The sequence below is a fragment of the Dermacentor andersoni genome, chromosome 9 (genome assembly GCF_023375885.2).
Source record: "Dermacentor andersoni chromosome 9, qqDerAnde1_hic_scaffold, whole genome shotgun sequence".
Lineage (NCBI taxonomy): Eukaryota > Metazoa > Arthropoda > Arachnida > Ixodida > Ixodidae > Dermacentor > Dermacentor andersoni.
In genome coordinates, this window is record NC_092822.1 from 124,650,424 (window position 1) to 124,669,057 (window position 18,634).

At 49.4% G+C, this 18,634-nt stretch overlaps 1 protein-coding gene across 1 annotated transcript; it reads right to left on the reverse strand.

Moving 5' to 3' along the window:
- Nucleotides 1-13,531: 13,531 nt before the first annotated feature.
- LOC140213356 (uncharacterized) lies at nt 13,532-15,716 on the reverse strand. The gene is made up of 2 exons (XM_072284605.1): nt 15,494-15,716; nt 13,532-14,220 (listed from the first exon to the last, which is right to left on the reverse strand). The coding sequence occupies exons 1-2, from the start codon at nt 15,714-15,716 to the stop codon at nt 13,532-13,534; spliced, it is 912 nt and encodes a 303-aa protein (XP_072140706.1).
- Between the last annotated feature and the right edge of the window lie 2,918 nt (nt 15,717-18,634).

Genomic DNA, 18,634 nt, shown 5'->3' on the forward strand with positions numbered 1-18,634 from the left:
TGGATGAAGTGATAGAGGTGCTTAGGATGCAGTGGTCGCTCCCCAATGTTTCGATTAGGTTGGTCCACTTCGAGTGGCTTACGTTCTTGACCAGGGTGAGGTCAGGACAGGAGTCTCTAGTCACACGGTTTCCCTCTATTGTGGGAAAGGCAGGGTTGGTTAGGAGTTCCAATCCTATCGTGCGTATAGCTTTCACTATAGACTGACCTCTTGCCGTGTTATCGCAATACCCCCACTCTCTGTGGGGCGCGTTGAAATCTACGATCACGAGCTGATTACACTGCGCTTTGTGAGAGGCAGCCAATAGTAGATCTGTGAAGTCCCCTTTCCTAGGCTTGGGGGGCTTGTAGACATTTATGATAAAGGTGCTTGCACGGCCGCGCTTGTTGGGCACAACCTCGACTGTCAAGTGTTCGGCCCCGCAGGAGCGTCTGCGTCAGCAGGCGTTTGGTGCGTTGCGACACCACGGACCCGAGCACACGAGGGTTGGACCCTCCCGCGTTTAGCCGTGCGCGGCTTAGCCGTGTCTGGGGAAAGGGGGATCCTGGGGGTTGAGCTGATGCTGGGTGTTTCGACCTTTAAGGCCCCCCGGCGGAGGCAACACACCCCTTTGGCCTCTGCTTCACAAAGACGGCACCCCCGGACTGACCCACCCGGGGGAAATCGGTAGTTGCCTTTTCCTGTCTCTCTCTCCCTCCAGCCTTCGTCTTTCTCTTACTTTTTCACCTTTCCTGTCTTCTCCTAGCTTCCGTTTATTCCAAATTTTCCAGGCAGCAAGGGTTAACCTTGTGTGAATAGCCAACCTAGGTTATTTCATATTTGGTTATAGTGGTAATGTACAGCTGGCGTTTGCAGGCTGTGTTTCACAGGTCCTGCAGCGTCCCCTTGTAGGACTCCACGGTGGGTGGCTGGCGTTACTGCCGAAATATCACATATATTTATGGATAGCTCCTTTCCTCAACTCCCTGATCGCCCTCAGAAAAGAGGGCGCACCGAAGATGTATTTAAGTTCTTTGGTCGTGAAAGACCCAACTTCCCACGATTTCATGTGATTCACTCGGAAAAGTCAGACACACAAGTACGCACAATCTCCCCATTTCTAGTTTCAAAGTCTTTAACTGAGGCTCTTGGTCAAGGTTACAAGGCAACAAGGATGGCAAGTGGAGATCTCCTCTTGGAGCTCCAGAATCTGAAACAATTTGAAAAGTTACCGAGTCTCGTGTCATTTGGGGACGTTCAAGTGACAGTGACTCCGCACCGAACTGTGAACACTACCCGCGGCGTTGTCTCAGACGATGATTTCCTTAACCTGACAGATGCAGAGCTCCTGGAGGGCTTTAGTGAACAGAATGTTGTCAATGTGAGAAGAATAAAGATGAGGCGCGATGGTAAAGAGATTGCAACCAAACACCTAATACTCACCTTCAACTCAAGTGTCCTACCCGAGTCAATAGAGGCCGGGTATATAAAGCTCCGTGTCAGGCCGTACGTGCCAAATCCACTGCGATGTTTCAAATGCCAGCGCTTCGGCCACAGTTCGCAGAGCTGCCGCGGCCGCCAAACATGTGCGAAATGTAGTGCCCACGAACACACCTCTGAAGCTTGTGCGAACACACTCCACTGTGTAAACTGTGATGGGGAGCACGCCGCGTACTCGCGGTCGTGCCCATCGTGGAAAAAAAAGGAAATTGTAACAATAAAAGTAAAGGAAAATATAAGTTTCAAGGAGGCACGTAGGCGGGTATCGTACCTGCCCAAGAAAACCTTTGCCGATGTGGCGCGTCAGGGGGCAGCGTCACAACGGCCTCCGGCGGCTGTCCAACCCACAAACAGTGAGTCGGCAGCTACGCCATCTGCCCCCGCGGCGGTTGCAGCTAGCGCTGCTCCGTCTACCCAGCAGACGGGGCCATCGACCCCGAAGGTGGACGCAGCCGAGGCTGCCCCAGCCTCCGAGGCCCCTTCCAGCGCTGGCAACGGCCAGCGCAGCCAAATCCCTCTGGGAGCCCCATCGACCTCCGGGCTGGTGGGCGCAGGGGTCTTGCCCTCCAAGGCGGGACTCCCTCTAAAAACTTCTCGCTCGCAAGAGCGCTTGTCCGGCGTCTCACACGAGGCAATGGACACTACACCTGTCCCCAAGGCGCACCAAACGCCTAAGGAGCGTCGAGAATCGCTCGAACGCTTCAAAAAAAACAAAACACCTATTACAGGGCCTCGAAAGGGCTCTGTAATCTAAGGCATCTTTCCGTTTCCGTACACACAGCACTAATTTACATTAAATATGGACACACAAATCATACAATGGAACGTCAGTGGTCTCCTTAGAAACCTTGATGATGTACAAGAACTGATCCACCAACACAATCCAAAAGTGCTGTGTTTACAGGAAACACATTTAAAATCCAAACACACAAACTTTCTCCGACACTACATAACTTTTCGGAAAGTTCGGGATGATGTTGTCGCATCATCGGGCGGTGTCGCCATTGTTATCCATAAGAGCATTGCGTGTCAACTTTTCCCGCTACAAACGCCTCTCGAAGCAGTGGCGGTTCGAGCTGTTCTCCTAAACAAACTCATCACCATTAGCTCTCTTTACATACCCCCACATCACAAATTAACGAAACAAGAATTTCAATCCTATATAGATCAATTGCCAGAACCTTATGTTGTTCTCGGCGATTTCAATGCGCACAGCTCCCTGTGGGGCGACTCTCGTACAGACGCGCGAGGTCGTCTCGTTGAACAGTTCCTTTTCTCTTCTGGTGCTTGTCTTCTGAATAAGAAGGAAGCGACGTACTATTCTCTCGCAAACAAAACATTTTCTTCAATAGATCTTAGCCTAGTCTCCCCGTCACTACTGTCTGAACTTGAATGGGAAGTAAACGACAATCCTTACGGAAGCGACCACTTCCCTATACTACTAAGAACATATAAAGAACACGAATGTCTACCACAGGCTCCCAGGTGGAAAATCGATACAGCCGACTGGGAGAAATTCCGAACTCTCACCAGGATCTCATGGGATGACGTCCTCTTTAGAAATTGATGCTGCCGTTCAGTATTTTACAGCCTTCATTATAGATGCCGCGTCTAAATGCATATCTGAAGTAAGTGGTTTCGCATGCAAACGGCGCGTCCCGTGGTGGAACGACGAGTGTAGGACCGCCCGTAAGAAACAAAACAAAGCGTGGGGGTTGCTACGCGCCTCTCCCACTGCGGAGAATCTTATTAACTTTAAAAAAGCAAAATCTGAAGGAAGGAGAACGCGCCGACAGGCCAGAAGAGAGAGCTGGCAGAAGTTTTTATCGGGTATCAACTCTTATACTGAGGAGGGGAAAGTCTGGAACAGGGTTAACAAGATAAAAGGACGACAAACTTATTCACTCCCTCTAGTAAATACACAGGGCGGTACACTGAAAGATCAGGCCGACTCCCTTGGGGAGCACTTTGAGAGTGTATCAAGCTCAAAACATTATTCGCAATCCTTCCTAAAATATAAACAAATAGAAGAATGCAAGCCACTCGTCAATAAATGCCGACAGAATGAACCGTACAATTGCCCTTTTAGTGCTGCCGAGTTGAAAGCTGCCTTGAGCGCATGCAAGAGCCCTGCACCGGGATCCGATAGAATCATGTATGAAATGCTCAAAAACTTACACAATGACACGCAAGTAACACTACTTACACTTTTCAACACTATCTGGGACGCAGGGTATCTTCCAACGGCATGGAAAGAAGCCATTGTGGTCCCTGTTTTGAAAGAAGGGAAAGACCCTTCTTCAGTGGCAAGTTACCGCCCGATAGCCCTCACAAGCTGCGTGTGTAAGGTATTAGAAAAAATGATAAATCGGCGACTCATCCATTTTCTTGAACAAAACAAAATGCTTGATCCCTTTCAGTGTGGCTTCCGAGAAGGGCGCTGCACAATCGACCATCTTGTACGTATTGAAGGACATATTCGTGACGCGCTTGTACACAAACAGTTCTTCGTATCGATATTCCTCGATATGGAGAAGGCGTACGATACGACCTGGCGCTACGGAATCTTGAGAGATTTGTCAGAAATGGGCATTCATGGTAATATGCTAAACGTAATAAAAAGCTACTTGTCCAGTCGTACCTTCCGGGTGAAAGTCGGCAATGTGCTGTCACGTCCTTTTACACAAGAAACTGGTGTACCCCAGGGAGGCGTGCTCAGTTGCACACTTTTTATTGTTAAAATGACAACGCTTCGTGCGTCCTTACCACCAGCCATCTTGTATTCCGTCTATGTGGACGACATTCAAATAGGCTTCAAATCCTGTAACCTCGCAGTATGCGAGAGACAGGTACAGCATGGCTTGAACAAGGTGTCAGGGTGGGCAGAGAAAAATGGTTTTAAAATCAATCCTCAAAAAAGTTCTTGTGTGCTGTTTACAAGGAAGAGAGGCCTAGTTCCGGATCCTTGCTTACAAATGTGTGGACAACAGATTCCTGTAAACAAAGAGCACAAATTTCTAGGTATTATACTCGACAATAGACTCACTTTCGTCCCACACATTAAACAACTCAAAGAAAAGTGTCTGAAAACAATGAACCTAATGAAACTTCTATCCCAGACTACGTGGGGTAGTGACAGGAAGTGCCTAATGAATCTGTATAAGAGCCTCATCCGGTCACGATTAGATTATGGTGCCGTGGTATATAACTCTGCCGCCCCAAGCGCGCTAAATATGCTAGACCCGGTTCACCATCTAGGCATCCGTTTAGCCACGGGCGCTTTCAGAACAAGCCCAATTGAAAGCTTATATGCCGAATCGAATGAATGGTCTCTCCACCTACAGAGATCATACAACAGCTTTACATATTTCCTTAAAGTACGCTCTAATCTTGAACATCCATGTTTTGATACCGTTACCGATATGACGTGCGCTACACTTTTCAGCAACCGTCCCTCCATAAGACAGCCTTTTTCGCTGCGTGTGAAGGAGCTTAGCAATGAAATGCATGTCCCACTCCTCGAGCATCGCCTAATGCACACAATCAAACTCTTACCTCCCTGGGAGTGGCAGGTGATACAATGTGACATATCCTTTATAAAAGTTACAAAGCACGCTCCTGAGGCCGAAATCAGAATGCATTTCCTAGAACTACAGCACAAGCACTCCTGTGCAGATTTCTACACAGACGCTTCGAAGTCAAATGCCGGGGTATCCTATGCAGCAGTCGGCCCATCCTTCTCGCAATCCGACGTACTGCATCCCGAAACAAGCATCTTTACGGCCGAGGCCTACGCATTACTCTCTGCCGTGAAACATATAAGAAGATCAAAACTTTCAAAAGCAGCGATCTATACAGACTCCCTAAGCGTCGTGAAGGCCTTGATGTCAGTCTATACACACAGAAATCCTGTACTTAGTGAACTCTACACCGTCTTGTGTAAAGCGTACATATCTAACCAGCGTATCATTATATGCTGGGTGCCTGGCCACAGGAGCATTGAGGGTAACGTTCTGGCGGACGAGATGGCCACGTCAATCGCATCGCAAACTGTTAACCCTACCGCTGCGGTGCCTGTCACAGATCTGAGGCCTTTCTTGCGAAGGAGATTGCGGGACCACTGGCAACGCATGTGGGACGCGGAAACGAATAATAAGCTCCACCTGATAAAACCACAGTTAGGATTCTGGCCCTCTACTACAAAATCGCGCCGAACAGATGTCCTATTCTGTCGGCTCAGAATAGGACACACGTTTGGCACCCATAATTTTCTACTAACCGGAAGTGAGCCTCCAACCTGTGGTAGATGCGGGGAGAGGCTGACCGTGCTCCACGTCCTTCTGGAGTGCCGGGAAGCCGAATCTGAAAGAATGAAACATTTTTCCTTAGCTTACAGACAGCACATCCCTCTCCATCCAGTAATGTTCCTCGGCCCAGAACCGCTTTTTAACACAGACACAGTCCTAGGTTTTCTGAGAGATGTGGTCCTACATGTTATTAGCCCCATGCATTCCTAGCGCTTCCTCTCTTTAGAGGATGCCGCTGGGATAGTTGTACGGTATAGCACATGCCTCCAGACCACGGAGGAAGGAAACTAAGGAGAGGCCCTACCCCCTCCGCGCGCTAGGAGAAAAGTGTGGCGGAAATGACGTAGTGGGTTCTCATTTTTTTGCTGCTTTTTTATTTTTTTTGTTGTATGGCCACGCCTTTTGGGCCACAATGGCGGCGTTGTTATGGTTTTGAGCGCTCACACGTGTTGCTCTGGTAGGTTTCGGGCCGTGGCAAAGGCGCTGAGTGGGCGGGTTTGCGTTAGTCACCGTGTCTTGTTGCGCTGCGTTACCTGCACCCTGCTCTGCCAGATGTTGCGCGAGCGCGCGCGCTCCGCGCGCGACACCGCGCGCAGCGCGGCGTGGTTTCGCGAAAGATGTAAACAAGAGAGGAGGGTGGCCCAAAAGGCGGAGCATCGCCATGAGCAACGCCAAATTCCGGCTTCACTTTTGCTTCACAAAGAGTGACGTCAGGGCCACTCCTTAGTTTCCTTCCTCCGTGCTCCAGACCCTTGTGTTTCAAGGGCTCTAAGGAGGCAGTAGTGCTCTAGCATTTATTATAATCTGATATATTTTACCTATTGTATCATTCTTTTTAAATGCATGGAAATGCTCATAGTACAGGTCATATGTCATCGCCATAATTTTATTACACAGATTTTACGCAATGTAGAGCGTATATTTTAAGGCCCCTTTACAGCCACGTCACACCAATTTCATAGTAATCATAGTTACACTGCACACCCACTACCACAGACATGGCGCTCTTTGGCCATTCCTGGCCCTTGCGCCATAAAACCCCATACATCATCAAGTGTTCGGCGTCCGATACTGGCAGGGCATGCTCGACCACAGTTATCTCTTTTGCCACTAGGATGGCAGCCGGCGGCATCAGGGGCTCATTGATCGTGTAGTATCTGTCATAATGTGAATAATAGCGTTTATTGGCTACACGTACAGACAGCCAACATGGCGGCTTGCTCTTGTGCCTCCTCTGCCGATTCGCTGCTGCGTTCGGTGCGCCCCCTGGGAGTACATCTGCTCTATCAGTGGTGGCGCTAGTTTCCGTCACAACACCCCTTCCGTTCCAAGTTCGAGCTACGGTGAATACCGTTGCAAGGGTTGGCGCGCACTGATCGACCGCCGAACCACCGGCGTCTGGGGAATAGTTGGAGCGCCAGAAGGACTGGCACTTGCTTGGTCACTCAGTTCTGCCGGCCAAGGTAGCACACTTGTTTGCGCGTCACACCCCAGAGTGGCGGAACGCACTGGCGTCGTTGCTTCTTTGTCGTCCAATAATGGCTGCATGAGCGCTTGGGTCTGCTGCTCGTCGCCGCCGCCCCTTCCAGATATAGGCCACTCCTCTGTGCCTCCGATGCGGCGCCGCAGGTGGTCTGCATGTCGGTTCCACACTGCCATCTGCCAGCTGCACCTCAGTGGTAGCTGCTCCGACGACTGCAGTCACCCACCTGGGTCCGGACCTGAAGTTCCTCGCCCAGACAGTGTCACCAACCTAGGAAACTGGTTCCCTTCTAGCAGCAAAATCACTGTGCACCTTGCTGCGCAAGTCTGGTTTTCAGCAAATCTAACGCTGTCTTCAGGCGTCGACCCATCAATAGTTCAGCCGGGGAACGACCGGTAAGAGCATGGGGTGTGCTTCTGTATGCTAACAGAATTCTAGCCATTCAACATTCAAAATCCCCAGGCTGCGTCTTCTTGAGCTTGTCTTTTACAGTTTGTACGACCCTTTCAGCGGCCCCATTGGATGAGGGATGGTATGGTGGGATCAAAATACGACGCACCCCATTGCGAGCCAAGAACGACTTGTAGGTTGTACTTGTGAAGGCCGGTCCATTGTCGCTCACGACGACGTCCGGTAATCCATGGCTAGCAAAGATGGTGCGGAGGCATGCAATGGTTGTCTCTGCCGACGGTGATGCCACTCTGACCACTTCCACCCATTTAGAGTATGCATCCACGTGTACTAAGTAGTACACACCTTGAAACGGCCCACCAAAATCAACATGTAGACGAGACCACGCTCGCTCTGGGAATGGCCATGGCACCTGCTGCATTGCCCTGGGAGCTTTCCGATGCACTTGGCAGACCTGCCCACCTTCGTAGCGATGTCCTCGTCAATGCCCGGCACCACACATGACTACGGGCCACCAACTTCATTTTTTCAACTCCAGGATGGCTCTCGTGCAAAAGGTCCAACCACTGATCTCCACTAGGGGGCTCTGGATGGCGCATCGCCGCTTTCGGGGCCGCGCACTCACACGGCAACCGGAAGTGACCGAAAGTGTGCGTGCTTGTCCCGGAAGTCGGCGTCTGCTGTGGTTTTTCAACGGCGGAGTTGGCGTTTTTGCTTGCGCTTTGTTGCAATTAGAACTGCAAAGTTCAAATTGGCTATTGGAAGAACACGTAGTGAATGTTTAAAGGCGTAAAATATAACGTTTTCTGCTTGTATATCGTAGCAGTGCTCCCTAGAAATAGTAGCAGCAGCTCGAACGAAATATGAATAACACGATCTGGCGGGCTTGTTGGACCCAGTGTTTGGACCGTCCTGTCCGCCTTCTGTCTTTTTTCCTAACCGTGCTCGCGCTGCTGAAATCGTGTTGATAGTTCAGCGCTCTGTCCTGTCCGCCTTCTGTCTTTTTTCTTAACCGTGTTCGCGCTGCTGAAATCGTATGGATTCCCACCAACTAGCCCGCCAGATCGTGTTATTCAATCGTATGAAATCGTATGTCAGCGCTTTGTCCTGTCCGCCTTCTTTTTTCCTAACCGTGTTCGCGCTGCTGAAACAGTATGGAACGAAATATGGGCGGTCCTGTCGCTAAGCGGCTGATCAAGGCAGCCAGTTCAACAGAATTTACTTTCAGTCGGAACTAGTTGGCCGATTGTAAACGAAAATTCATCGCTTTTGCAGCGCGTTTAAGATAAAAATAACCTCAAACTCGCTCTGATGCTTGTTTCTAGGCGGTAACTTAGTACTAAATGGCATTTCAAAAAGGGACAAGAGACCTACGCTTGAGCTAGCACAGCCGGGCATTATTTCTGTTTTCAGAGTACACAGCACACATGCAGTATTTACCTTTCTTTGAAGGGTGGAGGGGTCTTCCAGAGAAGTCTGGTTGAAATGTTGGATAGCAGACTGAGGCTCCTCCCTCAAATCATTTGTGTGTTGTTCAACTTCCCAACCTCTATGTGCACTGTTAGCTCTTTTGGAGGTTTCATAACTTAAACCAACCTGCCACAGTGCCGTATCAAGATTTTAATATGCGTTGCAGAGCAGGTGGTCAAACACTTTCTGCAGCCCTTAGCTACAATATGCTGTGCTGTTGGATCCACCTTGGAAATGGTAACCTGTAACGAGCTCCAAAACCTGATGGGTAATGGCTGCAGCCTCTGAACGTATGTTATGGTTTTCTAGGGACCAACAACTATCTACAAATGGTCATCTCTTTACCAGTCATCATTCAGGTCTTGAAAAACAACTAGAAGAAAACATCAACGCACTTACATGTGTTTGAGGCCTTGACTAGGAACTAAATAAGTACACAAATAAAACATGGTTTATTTCACTCGGAAATTGGCAGTTTTCTCACATCACATATTACATTACCTTATTGGTGGTTGAAAAGTACCAAATTCGTCAAGCGCTTGCGGATGTTTGGGCCGTTGATCTTTGCTGTTGCTTGCTTTGCAGCGTGGTGCATTCTAATCTTGATGTAGCATCCAATGACACATTTAACCAGACGCATAAAATGATTTGAGTCAGCAGCTGACTCAAACATGTGCTCGTGCAGTTCTGGATACAGGTGGCCGAGCCGAGTTGCCGAGAGCTCACCCATGACCTTGGCTGTCAAGGCGCTATCCCCATTTTGTCTCTTTGAAAGGCTACCGCCATTAACTTTTTCCTGGAGACGAATGACCTTCTCGGTCATCTCGCAGATATACGAGGTGGATGATGATGGCTTGGCAAGGCCTCCGCGGTTCTTCCTGTTCAAAAGCGCTGAAGAACATGCCTCTGCAATAGTAGCTGAGTGGCATAGGGTGCATGGGATCTTGCGCTCTACCATACGGCACACAAATCCAGCAATGTATCGTACAACATTTTCTAAGTAGGGAGACAATACAGGGAGCTTTCCAACTTCCGCATCAAGTTCACTTTCACTTGGAAAGTCAGCGTGTTGCACGAGGTCTTCGGTGCCATTCAATTTTGCTGTCGCCATGTCTAGCTCATCAGCACAAATGTGGCTGGATACGTACAGGATGCGTGTCTCATCAAGAGATGTGCAATTGCCTGCACCGCCTTTGATTTGGTTGCGGGTCACGAGTCGCTTGTATGCAGATACAAATTGTGCCGCTGTGGGATTATTGTTCCATCCCCCTCTTGCTCGCACAGCAGCAAAGAAGAGTTCAATGTGATCCTGGGAAAGCTTGTAAGTCAGCAGGTAGCGCAACAGAGGAGCTTCACTCAAGAGGAGAGTGGATGCCAGGCATTTTACACTCTCAATCGTAATAAGGAAGCCAAGAAATGGAGTTTTTCGTGGTGTCTTGAAGACAGGCGTGCCTATTACATCAGTGAGCCCCTTTATGTAGCTGTTTGCTTTTTCAAAAAAACTCATCCATGTTCCCTTGTTGGCAGGTCGGAGTGGGGCCTTGAAATTCTTGGCAATAGGGTTGCGTGAATTTAGGTAGTCAAAAAGCCTGTCAAACAAGCGAATAAACTTCACTGTTGCTTCGGAGTGTTTGAATTGCGGGAGTTTTAAATCTTCCCGACAGAAATCTAGGGCGTCAGCAGCACTGGAGCTCAAAGTTTGAACAGCGAGGTTCACCTTCATTTTCTGCCTATGCCACTCAATGTGAGCAGCACGAAGTTTTGTAGCAGCATGGAGGCCTTCTTTCTCTTGCACGTCGTGCAGCTGACGGATATAGTGCCATTGCACCGATCCTCCCGAGGCGTCTTTCAGGCACTCAAGTGAAGCCAGAGCGTTTCTGACCAACTTAACCATGTCGCATGCATCCAGAAGACAGTACACCTTTTCACTGGTCACAGGGTGGGGGAATGATGTGCACATTGCCGATTCGTCCTCAAGTTTGGCACCCAAATCTTTAAACATAGTGAAATTGCATCGGAGGCCATCACAAGTGATGGATGTGACATGCACTCCTGTGTCGTGCAACTTGGTAAGACATAACTTCACTATATTTGCACGTTCCTTTCCCAAGAGACCATTGATCAGGAAATAACCGCAGGGTATCTTCCAGTGAGAATCCAGAGATACAAGCATGAAAACTAGTGCTTCAGATGCAACTGCATTGCTGTCATCATCTACCTCATTTCCAATATCAACGTAGCCTCTGAACTTCTTTCCGTCCCACTCAAGATGCTTCCTGATGGCCATTTCGTCGACCACAAGATTGCATAGAAGTTCTTTGTTCTTGTTCTTGGCCTCATTGGCTTTTGATTTGATAGCATTTAGAGCTTCACCAGTGAAACCAGCTTCACCATTTACAGAACTATACCACTTGGTAATTGTTGATGGATGCGGCAGCGCACAATCAAAAGTTTCTCTCACATAGTTGTAGGCTTTTGTTGAGTAAAATTGCAGTGTAAGTGCAAACATGCGCAACATAGGGGGGTATTTTTCTCGGCTGTACTTGACAGACTTATCTCCTGCTGGTGCATGTTTCAAAAGGCGTTGCATGATCTCTAGAGGCGCGCCTGAAAAACATCTTTCAAGCATTGCAGAGGCATCTTCTGAAACAAGGTTCTTCTCTTTGAGATCACTAATTATCTCAGTGAATGTGCACACCTTTTTTCTCAGTCGGCGCTCTCGTTCAAGGCTCAGCTTCAGCTTTTTCTTGAAACCAACTACTGAGTCCACACAGAGATCCATTTTCCTCTTTAATGTCTTAGGAGACTCGAATACGGTGTAGTTGTGATTAGAGAGCTGTAAATAAACCACAGGGAGTTAAAGCTTTTACAGGTACAATGTGCAGAAAATTATGAGAGCTGAAAGCAGACATCTAGCGACACACAGACATCACAGCCAAGTAGAGCTAGTATATTTCAACCCATCAAACAAATTTTCAAAATACTTCAACTAGAGTAGCACTGTGGCTTTTGCGTAGAATTCCTTTTTTTTGAAAATGTGAAAATACACTAAGATAATTCTCGTTTAATAGAAATGCCACAATAGTAATGCCTTAGGGAGGCTAAAGCATATGAATTTGATTATGGTGAGGTGACAAAGACTTACATTAGCTAAGTTGTCCTCAGTTGATGTACGAGTGCTAGTTGTCGGCTCATTCTCTGGTGTCGTGTCCTCAGCTGGGGTTCTTTCTTTTGGTGGTTTCCTCCCAGCCGTTTTCTGAAACAGCCATGTGAATGGTGCTCAGTTCTTACCAAGACTGCATAACAGTAAAAAAAAGTAATGCTGGCCACAACAACACAAATGCGGGACATAGTGTGAGCATGGTAACACCATTATTTGCCTACCTACGGTACAGCTCAGAGTATGTAAAAAAAAAAAAAACTTGGCGAAATGAATAGGATACACTAGCAATCTGGATCATCAGCACTGTAAACATCTCACTAAATTTCTTTCTTCACAGTGTAATGCCGGTTTAGTTTAAAGTGGCCACCCAGTGCTCTCAATTTAGTTCGGGCCATTCGAGATAAGACTGCCAAGGCGCTCGCGCACAAGCCTCTGCTATAAGAAAGAAAATCTATTCTTAGGGAAAACCTCAGGTGTACTCATCCCCATGCTTGTGCAGAGCTTTGGAGAGGCGTGCCCAGCTGCTCTTAGTCTGGGAAAATGAAACTGACCAGGCACTTTGTGCGTTTGTGCACTCACTATAGCGCAAGCATTGTCTTGGGAAACCAAGTACCTGAACAAGGATGCCATTTCTGTGCGGCATCGAGGAGTTCCAGCGTTCTAGGCAAGTGTTCTGACTATACCCCGGGCGAGCGAATACAACGGCACAGCTTTATTCTAGTTTGATATGTTTTAGGGAACATCAACTCAGAATCGTCCTACCTTCTGCAGATGTTTTGGGAAAGAAAACAGCGCGGGAACTGCGTCACGTAGAAGACTTATCCTTGCGCCCGTTCGATCAAAGCAACCCTCCTCGAAGTGGTCACTACAGAGTCTGCTGCCAGGAGATGGTGTCCATTTGTCCCTCTTTAGGTTCACGACCCACCGCTGATACAGCTGAGGGTTTGAACGTGGAAACCTGCATAAGACGAGAAACACAACCTCTATACATGACAAGCGGTCGTGTTTTCGCCGTGTGTCGCATAGAGTCAACATGAATGCTTAATACTTACGCGTGAAATGTCTTCCCAGATGTCTTCTCCGGCCTGCTTGTGCAGTTTATAGCGCAGCAAGCAGGCATTTTCTCGAAAAAAAAAGAACAAATACCGGCGAAACGGCGCAACGGCAGCTACTACCATGTAAACACGGCGGCCATTTGCCAGGCTTCCGGGACATGACCTAGAACATCCGGTAGCCGTGCGAAGGCACGCTCAAAGCGCCATCCAGAACCCTAGTGGAGATCAGTGGGTCCAACGCTGCCGCCCTTAGTGATACTGGAACAACCACCCGGCTCCCTTGTAGCACACAGCCATCCATCACCGAGAATTCCTCCATTCGGTTTGCAAAAGGCCGCCACTCTTGCCCTGGTGGCAAGTGTTCTCCAGACCACAACGCCACACGCAAGGGAGCTAACACTTTGTCCTGATCGATTGCCGACTCCACCACAGCTGCTGAGGGGAGACCTGCGTATACACCTTCCAACATGAACACATCCTGAATCCTGGAATCCTCCGGCGGTGCCCTAGCAAGCGGCAGCCGACTCAGAGCGTCTGCGTTTCCCAAGCTCGCTCCTGGTCTGTAGCATAATCGGTAGTTGTAGCCGCTCAGTGTCGGAGCCCACCTCAGCACCCTTGGTGAACTCTGAAGGGGTATGCGGCTCTCATGGCCGAAAAGTCCCAGTAACGGTTTGTGGTCGGTGAAAATTTCAAATGACTTTTCCCACACAAACTGGTGGAACTTTAGCACACCGAACACCACTGCCAGCGCCTCCTTATCTAACTGGCTGTAGTTCTTTTCAGCTGATGTTAGTCGTCTTGATGCAAACGCTACAGGCTTCTCTCCGGACTGCAGCCGATGTGCCAGCACAACTCCAATGACATAAGGCGGTGCATCACAACACAGTAATAGAGGTAACTTGGGGTCATAATAATCTTAACTCTGCAGATGTCAGTAACTGCTTGCTTTGAGCAAATGGTGCTTCCTGTTTGGCCCCCCAGTGCCATGACGTGCCTTTCTTGAGCAAAACGTGCAATGGGTGCAGCACCGCTGACAAGTTCGGCAGAAATCTTCGGTAAAAATTGAGGAGCCCGAGGTAGCTCTGCAACTCCCGTGTGTCAGATGGGGCCGGTGCTCGTACTATGGCCTCGACCTTCTCAGGTGCTGGGTGCAGACCATGCTTGTCAATGACATATTCCAGGTACTCCACGCTTGTTGCCTCGAACACGCATTTTTGGAGCTTCAACCTTAACCCTGCGCCACTCAGTCGCCGCAGCACTTCCCCCAGATTGTTACGATGGTCCTCTTCGGTGACCCCAGACACAAGTATATCGTCGAAATACACGACAGTCTGGCGGCAACCGCGAGGCAGACTCCATTTCGCGCTGGAAAATTGCAGGTGCCGATGCCACTCCGAATGGCAGTCGGTTGTACTGAAATAGTCCCTGCTGTGTGTTGATAGTCACCAATTTCTGAGACTCCTCATCCAACTCCACTTGCTGGTATGCATCCCGAAGGTCCAACTTCGAGAACGTCATGCCTCCCGCCAGCTGTGCCCAGATTTTTCGACCCGTGGCACTGAGTACGTCTCGATATCTGCTGCCAGGTTTACTGTGACTTTGAAGTCTCCGCACAATCTGATTTTCCCGTCTTTCTTCAAAACTGGAACCAACTGTGCTGCCCATTCCGCAGTCCGCACTGGCCTGAGGATACTTTCTCGCTGCAACCGCTGTAGTTCCTGCGCCACCATGTCCTGCAGAGCAAATGATACTGATCTCGGACTGAAAAAACGTGGTGTCGCGTCCTCTGGCACTCTTCTCTTGGCCTTCACTCCGGCAAAGTTACCCAGACCTTCTGAAAACACGTCAGTAAATCGGCTTACCAGGTCCTTCACGTCATTGACTGAGTGCACATTCAGCAGACTGTCGAGCGGCATACCAAAAGCTTTTGCCCAGTTCGTCCCCAGCAAGGCCCGCGAGCCGCCCTTGACGACGAACAACGGCAGTCAAGCGTTCTTTCCTCCGAATTTGGCAATCACTGTCGCCTTCCCCACGACCGCTGATTGATGGCCGAAGTAGCCTCTGAGCTTGAAGTCGGAATTTTCCAGCGCCATCCCCAGAAACAGCCTCGTGAACTCCGCCTCACCAATCACCGAGTAGACGGCTCCCGTATCAACTTCCATGCGTAGCGACTGACCTTCCACAAGTACCGTGGCGCAAATAGGGGGCACCTTTGGCTCCAGAACATTCACAACGTCAGACTGTGGAACAGCGGCATTCGTCGAACCACCCTCTAGCGACCACAAATTGCCAACGTCTGTCTCTCCGATTCCTTCGTCGGATGCCGCGTCTACCGGGTCCACGACCATCACCGCACGCCTATGTTGAGATCTGGCGAGTCCGACTTCCTGCCGTCCATCTTTATGTTCCGTGCCCTGCAGACTTGTTCCCGTTTCTTGTCTACTTGGGCATTTCTTTGCTGCATGGCCTCTCTTCTGACAACAAAAACATCGCAGATTCCTGAACCTGCACGACCGCTCGTGGTGCCGTCCGCAGCAGTGATAACAATCACCGACAACCTCGCCAGTCCTCGACACTCGGTTAATGACCACCCCATCCGCCTGGCCGGTCATTATTTCGGCGCCAGAAACGGCGGCTTCCATGCTGGTAATGATCTTGACAGCGCGGTTCAGTGTTAGCTCAGACTCTTCTAGCAGGCGCCGTCTCGTTGCCTCGTCCCGAATACCATGTACGATTCGGTCCCTCAGGTTGTTTTCTAATTCCCCGCCGAAAGCACAAGGGTCCGCCAACTTACGCAGCTCCGCAACGATGTTCTTGACTGCTTCGCCTTCCCTTTGTGTCCGGCATTGAAAATGATACCGCTGTACTATCGCTGACGGCTTCGGTGCGTAATGATTGGTAAGCAGCTGCAGACTTTCCGTGAGCGGAACATCACTTGGTCGTCGAGGTGCCAGTAATAGTCGCAGCAACGAGTACGTCGATCTTCCACACGAACTCAAAAACACCGCACGCTGCTTGTCAACCGCGATGCTGTTGGCGATGAAGTGCTGCTCCAGCACTTCCACGTATTCCTCCCATTCGTGTCCTTCCCCTGTAAATGGCTTCAACTTCACCATCGCGACTGGTCGCCTCTCACCGCCCGGCTCCAAACTTGATTATTCCTCGTCGCCAGTTTTCATAATGTGAATAATAGCGTTTATTTGCTAAACGTACAGACAGCCAACATGGCGGCTTGCTCTTGTGCATGGAGGAAGGAAACTGAGGAGAGGCCCTACCCCCTCCGCTCGCTAGGAGAAAAGTGTGGAGGAAATTACGTAGTATGTTCTCCTCTTTTTTGCTGTTTTGTTTTATTTCTTTGCTGTAGCGGCCACACGAGACGGTCATTTGAGGAATCGCCAGTCCACGGGATTGGCCAGTCGTTTCAGCGAGTGCGAGAGAGAAAATCTGGGGGCGTTTGCGCCTGAAATTTCTCCCTTTGCCTAGGTACCACGGAAGAAAAGTTTCTTTGCTCGTTCTGTCCCTAGGCGTGCCGGTATTGCCATGTGTCGGCTGGCGATCCGTGTGTCGTCTACAAGTTTTCCTCGTGCGTCTCCTTGGGTGTTGCTGGTGCAGTGCACTGGCGCGAACGATTGTTGTCGTTTGGTCGGTGGTCTCCCGTTAAGGCGAGTATGATATGGCGTTGCCCTGTCACTACCAGTGTCACACATATACTTCTGATCGCGATTGGCACCGATCCGGATCGAAATTCTTGACTGCGATTGGGTCTCTCGCTCATTTTGTCTAAAGGAGGCAATCACGACCGCGAAATTCGATCAGGATCGGGCGTGATCGCGATGAGCAGTGAGCCGGAACACAAGATACACACACAGCGCACACTGTCAACAATTTCATTGCGAAAGCATTGCGACCTTTGAAGATTAGAGCATGGCACTAGTCACTTGATAGATATAGCATATATTACATATATATAGCAAAATATATAGCATCTTCACAGTTTGTCCTGTGTGTGCGTTTTCGTTCCTTGCTTGTGCCCCGGTCACACTGGTATCCTACCGTCCTCGCGAATTTTTCCATGCGTCGAACGCTTCGAGAGGGCTCAGTTGCGCGTTATTCAGTTGCCATAATTTAAACTTTAAACTACTACTAACTTGTAGCGTGGGGTCTCTTTTTCACGTTTCTGTGTCTTCGTCCGCTTCCGCTGCTGCCTTAGTATGTCAAACAGCAAACTTCTGACTGCTGTTGCAGATGTCTTGGCGTCACAAGTTGGCGGCTGGACGTAATAATATTTATTTTAAGTCCAGCACGCTTAGGCCTCCGCCACTCCAATCTACGGGCGATCCTGCTTCCAGCGTTGATCTCCCCACTACCCCTTGGGTGCCCTAGGGATCCCGCGCCGCCTGCTTTATTATAACCTCAGGTCCTCTCCAGAGGCCTCCGTTTGCTCGTGCCCTCCTGGAGCAGTGCTTGTAAAAAATCCAATCTATCGTCGCGACTTAAAAAGCGACCCGCGACTTATACAACACCAGTCAGAACCTTGCCTGTCGAACCAAGTAATTCTCACCTAATTATATGGACAATTAAGCGACTTTTGTAGGTGTCGGTCAATGTCATATTCAGCGACTGGCGAAGTTGTTCCCTTTACTGGACGGATCCTGCATCTCGGCATGCATTTTGTAGCTGCGTATTCGTATAGATGTGGGAGATTCGGTGGGAGATCTATTAGTGCAGGCAGCATGCGCTAACACCATGTGGCAGATACTGCTTAATGATTTCTAGTATACCATACCCGCGCGCACCTATCGTGTGCGCCACGGCCCTTATAAGTTATTTGGCTCAGCCATAAGTTCCAGCTTTGCTCCGACACCACTTAAGTGCTGGTTTCCCATGTCTGTCTGTCCACCCAGTTCTTTAAGCTGACAATGACAGCTGTCATCATTGATTTTCATTTTTCGTTGCCAGGATCGTGATCCCCATCTTCACATTGCATTAGTACACACAAAAAAACTTTGACCACTATTGTCACCACTTTGATTAAAGTTCAGGTCCCTGCAATAATGTGCATTTCACTGTTCAGCTACCCACAGCACTAGCTATTAAGCAGTTTTGTTCCATTGTATATCTATCATGAAAAACTAGCATCAACATACATAATTACCCCCGCAGGGGCGTCTGCGTAAGCAGGCGTTTCGTGTGTTGCGCCACCACGTACCCGAGCACACGAGGGTTGGACCCTCCCGCGTATAGCCGTGCGCGGCTTAGCCGTGTC

Coding starts and splice junctions, on each gene's coding strand:
- LOC140213356 (XM_072284605.1), bottom strand. CDS start 15,716: ATGGTCGTGGACCCGGTAGACGCGGCATCCGACGAAGGAATCGGAGAG. Junction 14,221..15,493: donor AGCCGTCTACTCGGTGATTG/GTGAGGCGGAGT, acceptor ATGTCATTGGAG/TTGTGCTGGCACATCGGCTG.